Here is a 13,901-nt window from a genome sequence, read left to right as displayed (position 1 = left end):
ATTATCCCAGTATTGGGTATTAGACGTGATACAGAGTTGTATACTCGTACTCGTAAAACATGCTCCAATACCAATCACTGAATTGAAGCTTTAACCAATTGGATTTTATTTTACAATTCTGCAACTTGGTTAGAAAAAAAAAACATGTCTGTGTGAAAATACTTTAAAGCAGTGATTCTTAACATGGATATGGGTCCTATTGAACCCCAGGTTCAGCAGAAGCACAGTGAGAATTTGTTACACAAAATATAAAATATAAATCACTATAAAAATTTGAATATGAATTCATGAAAATTAAAAGTGCAAAACTATGTGTGTACAAATAAAATATATAACATTGTTTAAAATAAATCATATTTTATTGATAACCACTGCTTTAAGGTTAATAGGGCTGACAACTCAAAGGTGTACAATATATCGAACATTTATAAAAATGCAGAAGTTTTTTTTTTTTTTTTTTTTTAAAGGCTTATGATGCAGAGTTCAAATGCCAAGATGTTAAAATTAGAAGAACAATGTGATCGAATGGTGCTAATAATTTGCATTTTGCATCAATAGGTACTCGAGTACACAAATCTGAGTACTCATACTCATTTTGGAAAAGAAATTGGCATTGTACATATATACTGACTAAAAACAAATATGCTTTGAACTCGGCTGCAAATGAATATTTTTTTCTACCCGCCATTAAAAGCATTACCTTATGTTTTAGCTGTTTCACTTTTAATTATCTTTATTTTTGACACCATTTTTTTCCTCATTGTCCATAATGTAACAAAGAACACACATAGTATTTCTATTGTTATTTTTTTCTGCCTCGTTCAAAGTAATATAGACACTTTCTGATGATGTGGCTAGAGGCGTACTGTCTTTAATCACACTTTAAGCAAATGTTATTGACAGGAACAGTTTGTGTGAGTGTGACTGTCAGTGTTAAGTTTGACAGCAAATAACAACGTTTTAGTCAGATTTTTATTTGATTTTACTAAAATGCCACTCAGTTGTAGTCAAAATGTATTAATCAGGGCTGTTTCAGATAAAGGCTACTTTTAGTAAACTTATTGACATTAAGACTTTAGTCAACTACTGTAAATCTATGACAGATAGTCGACTAGAATACAAAGCATAGGAATTTGGTTTTTTTTTTTCTTCAAAGATGTAATTATCATTTATCAACCTGATATGGGATGGTATTAAGGTTTGTAAATACAGATAGAATTGATGTGATCAAGGGTTTAGTCCCATGTGACTAATTTATAGTTCAGATTTTATCAGTTGACAAAAATATCTATATATTTTGATATAGTTTTGTTGACATGTATCCTTTTTTTTATTGGTCATAGTCTCGTTATCGTCACCTAATTTTTAATTTTAATTTATTTTATTTTTTTCTTTCTTTTTTTCTGACATATTAGTTTTTATTTTTATTTATTTCATTTATTTATTTTTATTTATGACACTTAAAAAAAAAAATCCAACTGCTTCATAAAGTGTCATAATTAAATATAGCAACTGCATTAATGATGGATATTGATTTAACCTCGAGGTATGTACAGTAGTGTGATTATGTGATCTACAATAATTTTGGGTTATTAGATACACGATAAATTGTTAAGATATAGTTAATAATAACACACCTACCCAGCATGACTAACATCTCTGGTCTGATATGTAGGAGGAAACGTTGGCTCAGAATTCAATGTATTCATAAACAAGTTGTCATGACGTGTTCGTCATTTTTACCTTTTTAAGAAGTCTGTCATGTTGTAAAGGTTTAGGATTAAACTGTGGTTCCTGTTTCACTAAGTTTGTGTCTTGTTTGTCTTGTTTCCCGTTTGTGTTTCTGTCACTAAAGATTAAAGGTAAAATGCAGTCGCATTTATTTTGAAATTTCACTTGTGGATTGCTTTACAAACTAGAGCCTGACCGATATGGGATTTTTAGGGCTCATACCAATATTGGGGTTTAAAAAAAAAACCGATATCTGATGTTTCTGCTGATTGCCAATATATAAAATAAGAACACTGATACACAAAGGATATATACTGTGCATGAGTGATTTCCAACCTTTTTTGGATTGTGACCGCTTTTTGATATTAACAGATTTCTGGCCACCCCGAAGACTTTTTTTTTTCTATATTAATTGTTTTGATCATGTTTGTTAAACTGTATAACAAATGCATGGTAGCCAGGTGCCAGCTCAGGTATTTTCATATTGTATTTTATATTTATTTAATTATTTTATTTCTTCTTGATTTAATACTGCATGTTATTGAACTAGATTTATGTTTGAGATGCTCAAAGATTAGGGTACAGTTGAATTAGATTATCTTTTTTTTTTTTAAATTAAAACACAATCTCAAAATTTTTTTTTATCAATTACTAGACATTTCAGGTGACCCCATTTAAATTTCAGGTGACCCGCCATGGGATTATGACCTCAAGGTTGAAAAACATTGAAACACAAATTCTCATAATACATAAATTAAAATAAGGATCTTTAATCAGTAACGCTGTGTTAAATAAAAAATACCAAACTAAAGTTGCTCAAATCTCAAACTGTAAACATGGATAAATTTTTTTTAAAGCCCTAATAATTACATCATTACTGGTAATTCAGTTTATAATAATATATTGTAATAAGCAGCGCAGAGCCATAAAATTTAGAAGTTACATATTAGAGAGAAACTGCTGACGTAAGATGGAAACCTTTTAGGATTTTCTGACATTTAATGTTCATTGTGATGCAACTAGTATTTACTCGTAAAACTAAGGAAGAACTCATTTCAAGTGTGCATTTCATAGTATAAATTAGTGATTATATTTGTTTAAATATTTGGAGAGCACTGTCTGGGATTCATAAATATGTCCGAGTACCCCCTGTAAGGTGTTTAAGTACTCTGAGGGGTACACGTACCCCTGATTGGGAAACACTGTTGTAAACAGCCAAACCGTTATGTAATCAACTATGTCACTCAGCTCTCATTAATGAATATGAGGTGAAAAAAGCTGTATGCTAATGTCTAGTATGATGTACTTAAGGCATCAGTAGACTGTGGCAGAAATGCACTGAACAGTGTGTTTATTCCTCATTTACATGCTCACATCCACTCTGAAGGCGTTCTTCAGCTCTTTCAAAGGTTTTTAGATAAGACCCTTTTCTTGATATTTCTATGATGTCTAACTTTTTGTGAGCGACACCTTAATGAAGGAGGCTTTTGATCTGTTATTTCTACTGTGACTCGTATATTCCTCATTCTAGTGATTGTCAGAAATGTTACCTGTGATGTTTCTGTGATGTAATTAATAAATGGGTTTACAATGCAGTGACTCGGCTAAGATTAGACTGTGGTTTAATTCCTCCTGGGTCCAGCTATTTGTGCTGGGTTTGCATGCTCTCCTAATTTCTGCAATTTATAAATGATTGTGGAACTTCGCTAGTTTTGTGTAGTCCACGAGTTTTAAATTGTGATTATTGTTAACACCGTTGTTTTTTTTTTTTGCCGGCATATTATTTACTTAATATTTATTTATCTGTTTTTCTTTGAACAGTCCAACTCAAAAATGAACAGCATGTTCAACTGCCAGTCTTCGTCAGAGGATTTCTGCCGATCGCCTTTGATGTTTCCTTTGAAGTTTCACTTGACTTCCGTGTAATAATTCCAGCAATATTATTTTTGTCTTCTTTTTGAATAGTGTGTTAAGTTAAGATTTTGTTTATTCAGACAAGGTTGACAGTCGAAATATGTCAGGAGATAAAAAAAAAGTTCCTGAAAAACCTTGTCTGAATAAACGAAACCTAAACTTAACATACAATTAAAAAAGAAAACACAATTAATCTTGCTGGAACAACTCAAGAATGATGGACTTTGGTGAAATCTTTAGTAAATATCTGAAACAGTATAAGGAACAAGTAATTTGATTTTGGGGATAATCTGGATTAATATACTGATTCTGCACCAGTTTTAATAATTTTAAGAAATGTCTTGGTTTGTAATGACTGATCTTTATGAAATTTGACTCAAATATGTCTCACTTACCACACTGAGTTTCACATGAATCAGATCTGAATTGTGTATTTCATTGCGATTTTTTTTAAATAAAAAAAAAAATGGGGGTGCCCAGCCCACACATTTGAACCCACTGTATCATTATTAATGTGGATATAAATTTCTTACAAGCCTTTTAAAGTGTGAATGGTAATGGTAATGATTCAATGATTAGGATCACTGATCCATATAACTGCCAATATCTGGCAAAGAGGATATTTGGCACTTAGTTGTTTTTGCTCTGAGTGCTTTTTTCAAATAAAGACGAGTGGTTGACATAGATAAGATGATAAAAGAGCAGCAACAATATAAATGCGTTTTAATGCAGATCCTAAATTATTTTTTCAAATTGCCAAAATATGGATCCTGCAAACGGTGGGACTTCATTGAGGATCAGTCTGGATCTGAATTGGGAAAGTTAAAATTGTCAGTGTAAGACAAGCCTCAAGAAAGCAGAAAAGTCTCTTTGTAGACTTCCTTTGCCTCTGTTCTCAACACTAAAGTATCGTTCAAAGGCAGTAACAATTAGGTTCAAATATGGAAATAAACCAAATACATTTTAAAAGCAAAGTTAATCACATGAAAAATCCTTCAAGTATAATAGTTTATAGTGTAGGCATTGAATTTTATACATTTCATACATTATGTTTCCTGTGCTTTCTGAATTTGTCTTTTTATCCCTCTCCACTCCTAATTCTTTCTCTTACTTGGAACAACATTTAAAAGAGTTTGAATCAGCTGCTCCCAACTTTTCAAAGGCTAGATTTGAACCTATATTATTAAAGAGCAATCGATATGGTTTCATACTATCAACAGTGTGTAAATTGTTTTAGGGTTTTGTAAGTCCACAAAGTATGTCCTGTTAAAACCAGCCTCAGAAACCTTAGGGTTGTTTTTGATCAGTCCATGTCTTTGGAGGGACATTGTCGTCAATTGACTAAAAACTGTTTTTACCACCTGAGAAATATCTCTAAAGTGAGGCATCTATTATCAAAATCAGATCTGGAACTGGTCATACACGCATTTATATCATCTCGTATTGACAACTGTAATTCTGTTTTTACTTGTTTTAATAAGTCGACCCTAAACAGACTCCAGATCGTTCAGAACGCTGCTGCCAGACTTCCGTTCCGAGCATTACATGGTCAGGCCCCTAAATATATCTCGGACTTGTTGTGCCCCTACTCATCAGGGCAATGCCTTCGGTCTTCAGGTCAGGGTCTCCTAAAGACCCCAAAAACTAAATTTAAAACCAGAGGAGACCTGGCGTTCCAGGCTGTAGCTCCCAGACTCTGGAATAACCTGCACCAGTCTCTCAGGGAGCTCAACTGTGTGGTCACTTTTAAAAAACTGCTGAAGACTTCACTTTACAGAAAAGCTTTTAGTTAACTGGATTTTATTTTTTATTCGTCCTTTAATGTTGCTGTTCTTATGATATTTATGCACTCTTGTTTTATTATTCTATTGTGTTGCACTTGTACTCTTACCACAACTCTGTACAGCACTTTGTGATTTTATCTGCAAAAAGCGCTTTATAAATAAACTACTTACTTACTTATGTACACCAAATAAATAGAGCATTTATATTTTTTGATACATGCAAAGTATAAAGTTGTATATTTAAAAATCAAAACAGAAACAGGAGGGGTGCTCGTTTCTTAGTAGTTTGAATGAGGCTTTTCTCTTAAATTCATAATTGGTTTTAGAGTAAGAGAGAAAAAATAGCCAATGGAGGAGAAGTTTGTTTGCTGATTTTTAGTCTGTCGGTAAAATCTAACCGGCAACGGTAACGTGCTGCTTCACCCTGCTGAGGAGGAACCCTTGAGTCTCAGGGGCATTCAGTATCACCCTCTCAAAGATGAATGTGCAGAACGTTTTTGTACAGTGATTACAGGGCTGGGTTTCAAAGATATGACATGTTTTATTCAGTGAGAAATTTAGGTGGGTTAACCAAACACTGCATAGACTAGCTGTGCATTACTTGGAAGGATCAAAAATCCTCAACATATTTTCTCTTGGTAGGAGTTAAAACATAACGTTGAGTTATTACAGTATTTTCCATGATGGGAGAAAATAACGCCAACACAAAGCATCTTGGCACAGTTTGACATTACTCTGTGAACAGGGACTGGCACTCACGACTTTCATAATTGGTTTACATTTAAATCCCTCCACTGAGATGGACATTTTAGCAACTGAGAAAATGACATGTATCTATGATATCTAATCTGAGTAATGTGTAGCTATGGTTCTTTAACATGCATTTTTCAATTAAATCAACTTTCTTTGTCCTATACACAATCATACACAGTACAGTGAAATGCATTGTGTCACTCCTCTGGATACTTATACACAGGAAAACTAGTATAAAACCTAATACGCAAATACAGTAAGAATACATAGATATAAGAGTATAAATATAATACAAAAGTTGTACAAACAAAGTACCAGAGCAGACACAACGGCTTCCGCACCCACCACATTCACCTGCACCATTGAATAACAAGAGTTATAACAATATTCATAGGAATATTGAGGCTATTTTCAAATCTGAAACTAAACAATCTCATTGTGTCACATTCTTCGTTCTTTTCAAATAGTGTGAAAGTTGTTTTCTTCCATTCAACAACCTTTAACTAAGTCACAGAATTGATTCTCATTCTCACTCCGATAACACAAAACTCAACGTTTGTTAAGGATATTATTCTCTTGTAAGTTTTTTCCCCCCCAAAAAAAATTGTCTACAGTCCCATTTTGTAAAATAAATCGTGAGAGAATCGTATCGTGAACCCAGTATCATGAATCGAATCGTATCGAGAGTTGAGTGAATCGTTACATCCCTACTGTGCACACACTCAGCCAAAAAACTGGCTATTTAAGCAGCTATTGTGATTTTAAGTCAGACAAACACTGTTTCATGATGTGTCCTTACGACAAAACTGCATCTTGATAGTGATGTGTCCCGGATTACACCATCTACTGTATCATTCGCAAACACAGCCAGACCCCCTCCTTTCCGCTTACCACTCTCCGATGTCCTGTCACAGTGTAAAAGTCATCCCAATTCCACAACCGAGTTCGGTGTTAGCGCTGTGAGCCACGACTCTGTAAACATCAGCAGGTTCACCTCCCGGAAGTCCTTCTCATGCCGGGTTAACGCTGCTGGCTCGTCCATCTTATTTGGGCGTCCAGTAGTGCAGTTTGCTTTTACATACAGTATATGACAATAAAGTATAATATGTATTCTATATTAAACCGCAGTGTTTGTTTTAGCTGCAAGATAGTTTGAGAGGGAGGAGCTCACAATCTTATAGGGTAGGGAAGGAGGCGTGTATTATGTTCATGGTAGGAGGAGAGAGGATTTTCAGGAGGAGGAGTTTCCTGTAGGTGACGTCAGGTACGGGGGAAAATCTAACTCGCCTGTTTGGAGCTGACTTTCTACAAAATGTGGAATAACATGGGAGGGAGGAAACATAACTTTTTCCACTTTGGCCCTCTGAATGAGGCTAAAGGATGCATAACACTGAAACAAAACCATTATGAAGTGATTTTTCATCACACCTCTCCTTTAAAAATGAAATCTAATTGGTTGAGGCTACAATCGGATTGGGTTTGGAGCATGTTTTCATGAGTACAAGTACACATCTTGGTATCTGTGCATCCCTACCTGTAATGAATATATAACTAATAAAACCTGTAATGATAGTGAATAGTTAGAGTTGGTCTCACTAGAAAATATCTGGAATTATATTTGAATTTACAGGCTCCAACAAATGGTTAGAAAGGATTTATTGATGGTAAATATACGTAAATAAATACTCTCAGAATGTATCTCTCTGAAAGTCCAGCCTAAAGTCTCTTTACTCTTTTTTTTTATGCAAAAATAAAGGATTTTAATTCGTTTTATCTGAATCTCACTCAAATTTCCCTTTATCTGCTTTTCAGGGAGCAGCCGATCTACACCACCCGGGCCCACGTCTTCCAAATTGACCCGACCACCAAGAAGAACTGGGTCCCTGCCAGCAAGCAGGCTGTCACTGTCTCCTATTTTTACGACAGCACACGCAACAGCTATCGCATAATCAGTGTGGATGGATCCAAGGTATGTGCGACTGCATACTCGGACTGTGTGTAACAACAAAAACCAAACGAGAGGATTAGAAACATTGAGTTGCTTCCAAGACTTGTAGGAGCAAACAGATAAAACAGGAGATTCAACTTTGTTGGGTTTGTTAAATCAATGAATGAGCATTAAGTTAAGATGGGATTAGCATGGCTCACACTGATCTGTCTTTATCTGTTTTTCCTTTCCCCCCATAAACTGTTATCCTGATCAGTGTGGTAGGGTACAGGCGCTCTTAGCGTGGCACATTCATGACCCGCTAAAGCAGTGGTTCCCAACCTTTTTTGGATCATGACCCCATTCTCATATCAACAATTTTCTAGTGACCCCAAAGACTTTTTTTTCTAGAATCATTAAACACAGGATGTGATGTTAAATTGTCCTTCATGCCAAAAATGATCATCACATGAGGTTTATCATTTCAGATTAGCATTGGAGCTGTGTCTCAGATATGGGACGAATGTAAATTTTGGGACGCATCATCAGTAGTGTTCCTTTGAAATGGGGTGTTTTGGCCTTTTTATCACTAGACACCCTCATCAAAGGTGGCCAGCTACAGGGTGATCAAGCCTGAGCTTGTGTCCCATAACTGTTTCCCACTTTCTCCTAGCTGCAGCTTTGGGCCACTTTACACTTGGTCTGTGTCCTTTGATCTTTTTCTCCTTATAGTGTCTGCTCTTTAATTTGAAATTAGTTTTTTATATTTGGCGAAGTGAAAGTATATAATACAGTTGTTTAAGATTACATGTTTTAATTTGTAAATGAATAATAGTAATTCAAAGATACATTTTTAATGACTAATTATTTTTTTATTTTATCAATTACTAGACATTTCTGTCGACCCCAAGGTTGAAGAACACTGCACGAAGGTCACTTTCATACTAAGATCATTTCTAGGATTTAGTTTAGCAGCCAATGCAGCATAATTTTACTCTACATTTGGTTTTGGATTACTTTTAGACTGGCTTTTTAAAAGTTGAGCAACCTGTCAACAGCGTTGCTTGGTTACAACAGTTACTAATGCGTTCCATCTTGGCATTTTTGCTTTCAGTTTGGAGTTAGAGTCCATCATTATACAGCATGTTTTTCTGTCCATAAGAGGCATGCAGCACCACTGGTCTAATCCCTCTTTTTGAATTAATGGATGTTCTACACTGGGGTTCATTTTAGTGGAGACCCATGTTTAAGGACCAGTTATCTTGCTTTATCCATACTTGAGCTCACATTGGCTTTTAAGCCAACCCAAATGTATCGGCCTATCAAAGGACGTGAGCTTTTATTGCAAGCACACTAAAGAGCTGCCCTGTGTGTCTGCAGCCTGCTTTAGCTGTGCAGGAGGACTTGTGGTTGTTCAGGTTGATTTCACAGTCTGCATCGCATTAGTAAGCTTTGCCCTGAACAAACGCATGAGTCACTACAAGCTGTATACCTGTCAATATGTAATTAGGCCTAATCGTTTGTGATTTACTCTGACAGAAAAGTCTAGGATTGTGGTTCTTAAACTAGAAACAGGTGTTGTTTATTGGCATCTTGACAGCATTCAACATTTCTGTAACGTGAGATTTGAGAAAAATATCATATGGCTTTATAGTAGGTAATGTTAAACAGTACAGAAGTCTGCCTTAATCCCTTTTACACTGGTAGATTGTGTTTCCATGACGATCAAAGACCTTACTGTGAATGTAAACGACAGCGATCTCCCTCTGACGTCAGGCAGCCACCTCTCCCTTAGTCTTAGATTACACCTCTCACCTGCACACATCCTTTGGTCCTCTCAAATGGATTTCTGTTTCAGAGACTTGGCTGTAGAGTTGAATTACCAACCCAACAGCTGACAGGCTGGGACTCAGTCTCTTATGCATCTGCCAAGTATGCCTTGACTTACTCTGCTGTTAAAACAAATAGGTCTCGACAACTCTGTTTTATTATGCAACTTTTATGCGCCGTGATACAAGTTTTTTTTTTCTGTCGTTGTTCTGGTTTTGAAGAAACATGAAGGGAATTTAGTGTGAACATAAATTTGTGATTTGAGAAGTACAGTATTTTGTCTTGCAGGTAATCTTTGTTATATGTATATATGTATGAATATCTCATTAAGTGAAGTTATAAAAGGGACAGCAGGAACTAATTTTAAAAAAAAATGGTCAAGACTGCAGATGTGCTGGAATGAAAATGAAGTTGAGACTTCTTATTCCAAGCTAAACGCATTTTTTTTCTTCTTGTATGTTTTCAAAACCAGGAGATCTCCCACTGCTCCTCCCACTCTACATCCTTTATTTGCTTTCCACCCTTCAGTAACCTTATAGTTTTCCTTCTGTTGAGAAGGAAAACTCAACAGGAAGCCATTAGGAGACTTTACCAAAAAAGAGAGAAATAAAAACATAATGCCAACTGTTTTAAATGTGCTTTTTCTTTCTGATTTTTTAACAAAGTAGCCAATGGTGAGAAAATGTAAAGTCTTTATGAATAGAGGTTGAACATAGTTCCTGGCTTGTACTGTAGCTCCAAGGGAGACAGGTCTGTCCAAAGGAATATACTGAGCTGTGCCAAACACCAACTATGACAGGCCGTCAGCCTGTATTCATCCACCCGTGAGGACTGAGCAGCTCACTGAGGGTGATATGGCATGCACTCAAGCTTATCAGCACTTTTGAATTTTGCTCATACTGAAATGTGTTCCTCGTGTAGCGACGCACCTCAACAAAACTGCTAAATGGTACTCTACTACTGGTTCTCTACTACTTTAAAAGTAAAAAAATAATACTTTTACTTCTTCACTTTTATTTTTGCCACCTCGTTACTCAGTACAAATTAAAATATGATTATAAATAATCTGAAATGTGGCAAACACTTGATTAACTTACTGTTCATGTTTGCTCTGGTTTTTTTGTTTTTATCATATCACATCTTATTTACTTTAAAGGGGACATATCATGGTTTTAAATCCTTCCTTTTTACATATAAATCATACAGTTGTGGTCTATATAAAGCGGAACTGCACTGCTTGGGTCCGAATTCCTCATTATTATAGCTCCACAGGCCCCTTTTCTACCCTTTTCTGATGTGCTTCTGAAAGCAACTCGTTTTGGTGCGGTCTCTTTAAATGCAAATGAGACACTCCATACCCCGCCCCCTCTTCAGGTGAAACTCGGTTCAACTCCACCCTGCTCGGCCATTTTTGTAGTTTGATAGAAGAGATACGGCTATGTAGCGGCGCATCAACTTTTTATTCAGAGGTTATTTACAAAATGTCAACAACAGAAGACTTGTCCATCCAGCCTTACATGTTCGAGCCAGAGTCGGACCCAGCGGAGCGAGATAAAAATGAAGATGATGAACCTGCAGAACCCTAACAAGTGAGCTAACACAAGCACCAAGCTAACGCTAGCGCCAAGCTAATGTCACGAAATGCATTTTAATAGTCTTTTCAAAGACAAAAATGGCAAAATGAAATGACTAATGAAAACTTTAGACTTAAATTAAATCACGTAGGCCATATCATCAAGGATCTAAAACGAGCACACAGCGCTAACATATGAAGTCTGAAGACGGTGCAACTGCTAATGCTAACAAAACATTGACAGGGACGTCTTATCATCACACTTTTTAGCGTTATTTACAGCTTACCGAAGTGCTCTGTTTGTCGTCTCCAAAGATAGAAGGAATTGAACCCTCAATCAGACAAAGTCTTTCAGCAAATCCTTCTTTATACTGGCGGAGGTTGCAGAAGCAGTCATCCTTGAAGTGCTTCGCGCACACAAAAATGACCTTACCCACAGATGTGGGTACATTTCTGTAAAAAATAAAACTCACCCAGGCACTTTGAAAAGGTTCTGATGCTGGGAGACGGTGTAATGAAGCTTGTGGGTTACTACATCCAACAACCAAACATTTTGACTTATCCTCTCGTAACTTTGGCATCCTTGAGCTTGGACTACAAAATAAAAGCGAGAAATAAAAATGGCGGATTGCTCGAAGTGTTGGACCTGGAGTTGATGTACTAATTTGGCAGTTCCGCTGCAAATACTGTGATGTAATAGTTCAAAAAACATAATAGAGAATAGAAAAATCAAAACAGATTGAAAAATATGAACAAAATAGAATATAAAGATATCTACGGAGCACCTGAAGAGACTAATTTGATTTTTTCTGTACTTCTAAGCACTCTAAATATACAACATTTGCATTTAAGGGCTAAAAAAGTGGATTTAGCATGATATGTGCCCTTTAACTAAAAATGAAATAAAGAGAACAAAGTGAGAAGATTTATGGCTACTTCTTTTTATGTGTACTTTGAAAAATACTTTACTTTTAATTGTACTTTTGATACTTGAGGTTTTTTTTTTTTTGTTTTTTTTTCACAAAATACTTTTGATGCCGTTAAGTACATTAAATGTGAGCTGTTTTAAAACTGTCACTTTTAACAACGTAATTTTAAATTCTGCTATTGGTTCTTTTGATTAGTTATTTTTTCAGGTACTTTATATAACTCTGGTTTTTAGGCCGACCCACCAGACTCAAAACGCCTCTCACTTTGTTCTTGTTGTTGTTGTTGTTGTTGTTGTGTACACTTGTTGAAATTGCTACTCCTCTATTGTTCGTGAACGGATTGGGCTGAAATTTGGTAGGTATAATCTATGGATGTGTACGCATCGACACTCGGACCCGAAAAGAAAAAAAAAAAAACCAAAGTCGATTTCTCAACGGTTGGTACTACCGAATCTTTGGCACATACCAATATATAAATGGGCCCATTTATATATAGGGGGCTGTGATCTCAGCTGCCTGCCGCTCTGAGCGGACTGACAACTATCATCCCACATCCAGATTATAAAATGAATTGTCTTTTCACTCCCCTCTCTGACAGCCTGTGTGGGGCGGAGCTTGCACAGTCAGGGGGATCAATGAGGACACAAAGCGGTCCTTTTCTCCTCAGTATATTTGTGCCTTCAAACTGTTGCTTCTCCACCTGAGTCTGCGTTTTTCTTCTTGGTCCCCCATGTAACTGTTGTGGGACGTCTGTCATTACACTTTTACTACAGAAGGTACCTGAACGCGCCTGACTTCAGTCAAGCAGCCAATAGTAACCCTCATAGAGCACACGTGTTTGTAGAAAGATCTCTGATTGGCTGATCCATCCAGTGTCATGCTCCTGGATTTTTAAATGTCATTTTACAGGGCAAGGAAAATAGATTCACTGTCCACTCAGAACACTTTGATTACAATATGCTCAAAGATTATGGATTTTTGACCAAATGATGCCAAAAAAAAGTTACATATTGCAGCTTTAACCAAATTCTGGCCACTGACTATTACAAAGGATGCATTTGGAATTGTGGTTTGTGTTCTGACTAAATTCATGTTAAGTGGCCAAAGAGTGACCATATGAATATTTGCTTCCTTATGATTTTTTTTCCTTTCCGCTAGCTGTGTATCAGAAAGTTTTTCCCCAACAAAAACGCATTATTTCCTCTGGGACTGACAGGGACTCGCACACTTTGCCATAACAATGAGATTGTGTTTTGTGTTGAATGCCCAGCTGTCATGAGGAAGGAGGCACGAGGCTGTTGTTAGTCCCAAAACAAGTATCCGCAAGGATTATGGTGTATTCTGACCAAACCTGTTCTGAACTAGTGTGAAGCAACAGTATCACCGATTTATGTTCTGTAATCTGCACATATTTTCCTCACTTATTTATTCAGAAAATCTAATGAGGAGCACAAACACAA

At 36.1% G+C, this 13,901-nt stretch overlaps 1 protein-coding gene across 1 annotated transcript in view; it reads left to right on the top strand.

Moving 5' to 3' along the window:
- homer2 (homer scaffold protein 2) overlaps positions 1-13,901 on the top strand; it is a 41,817-nt gene that overhangs the window by 12,257 nt on the left and 15,659 nt on the right. Inside the window, exon 2 of the mRNA XM_028474168.1 lies at positions 7,995-8,151. Within this exon, the coding sequence (XP_028329969.1) occupies positions 7,995-8,151 (157 nt within the window). The remainder of the gene's footprint in view (positions 1-7,994; positions 8,152-13,901) is intronic.

Source organism: Gouania willdenowi, chromosome 3 (genome assembly GCF_900634775.1).
Source record: "Gouania willdenowi chromosome 3, fGouWil2.1, whole genome shotgun sequence".
In the NCBI taxonomy this organism is placed as follows: domain Eukaryota; kingdom Metazoa; phylum Chordata; class Actinopteri; order Blenniiformes; family Gobiesocidae; genus Gouania; species Gouania willdenowi.
The sequence above is the reverse complement of the archived record's forward strand: the minus strand, read 5'-3'. Positions and strand labels throughout refer to the sequence as shown.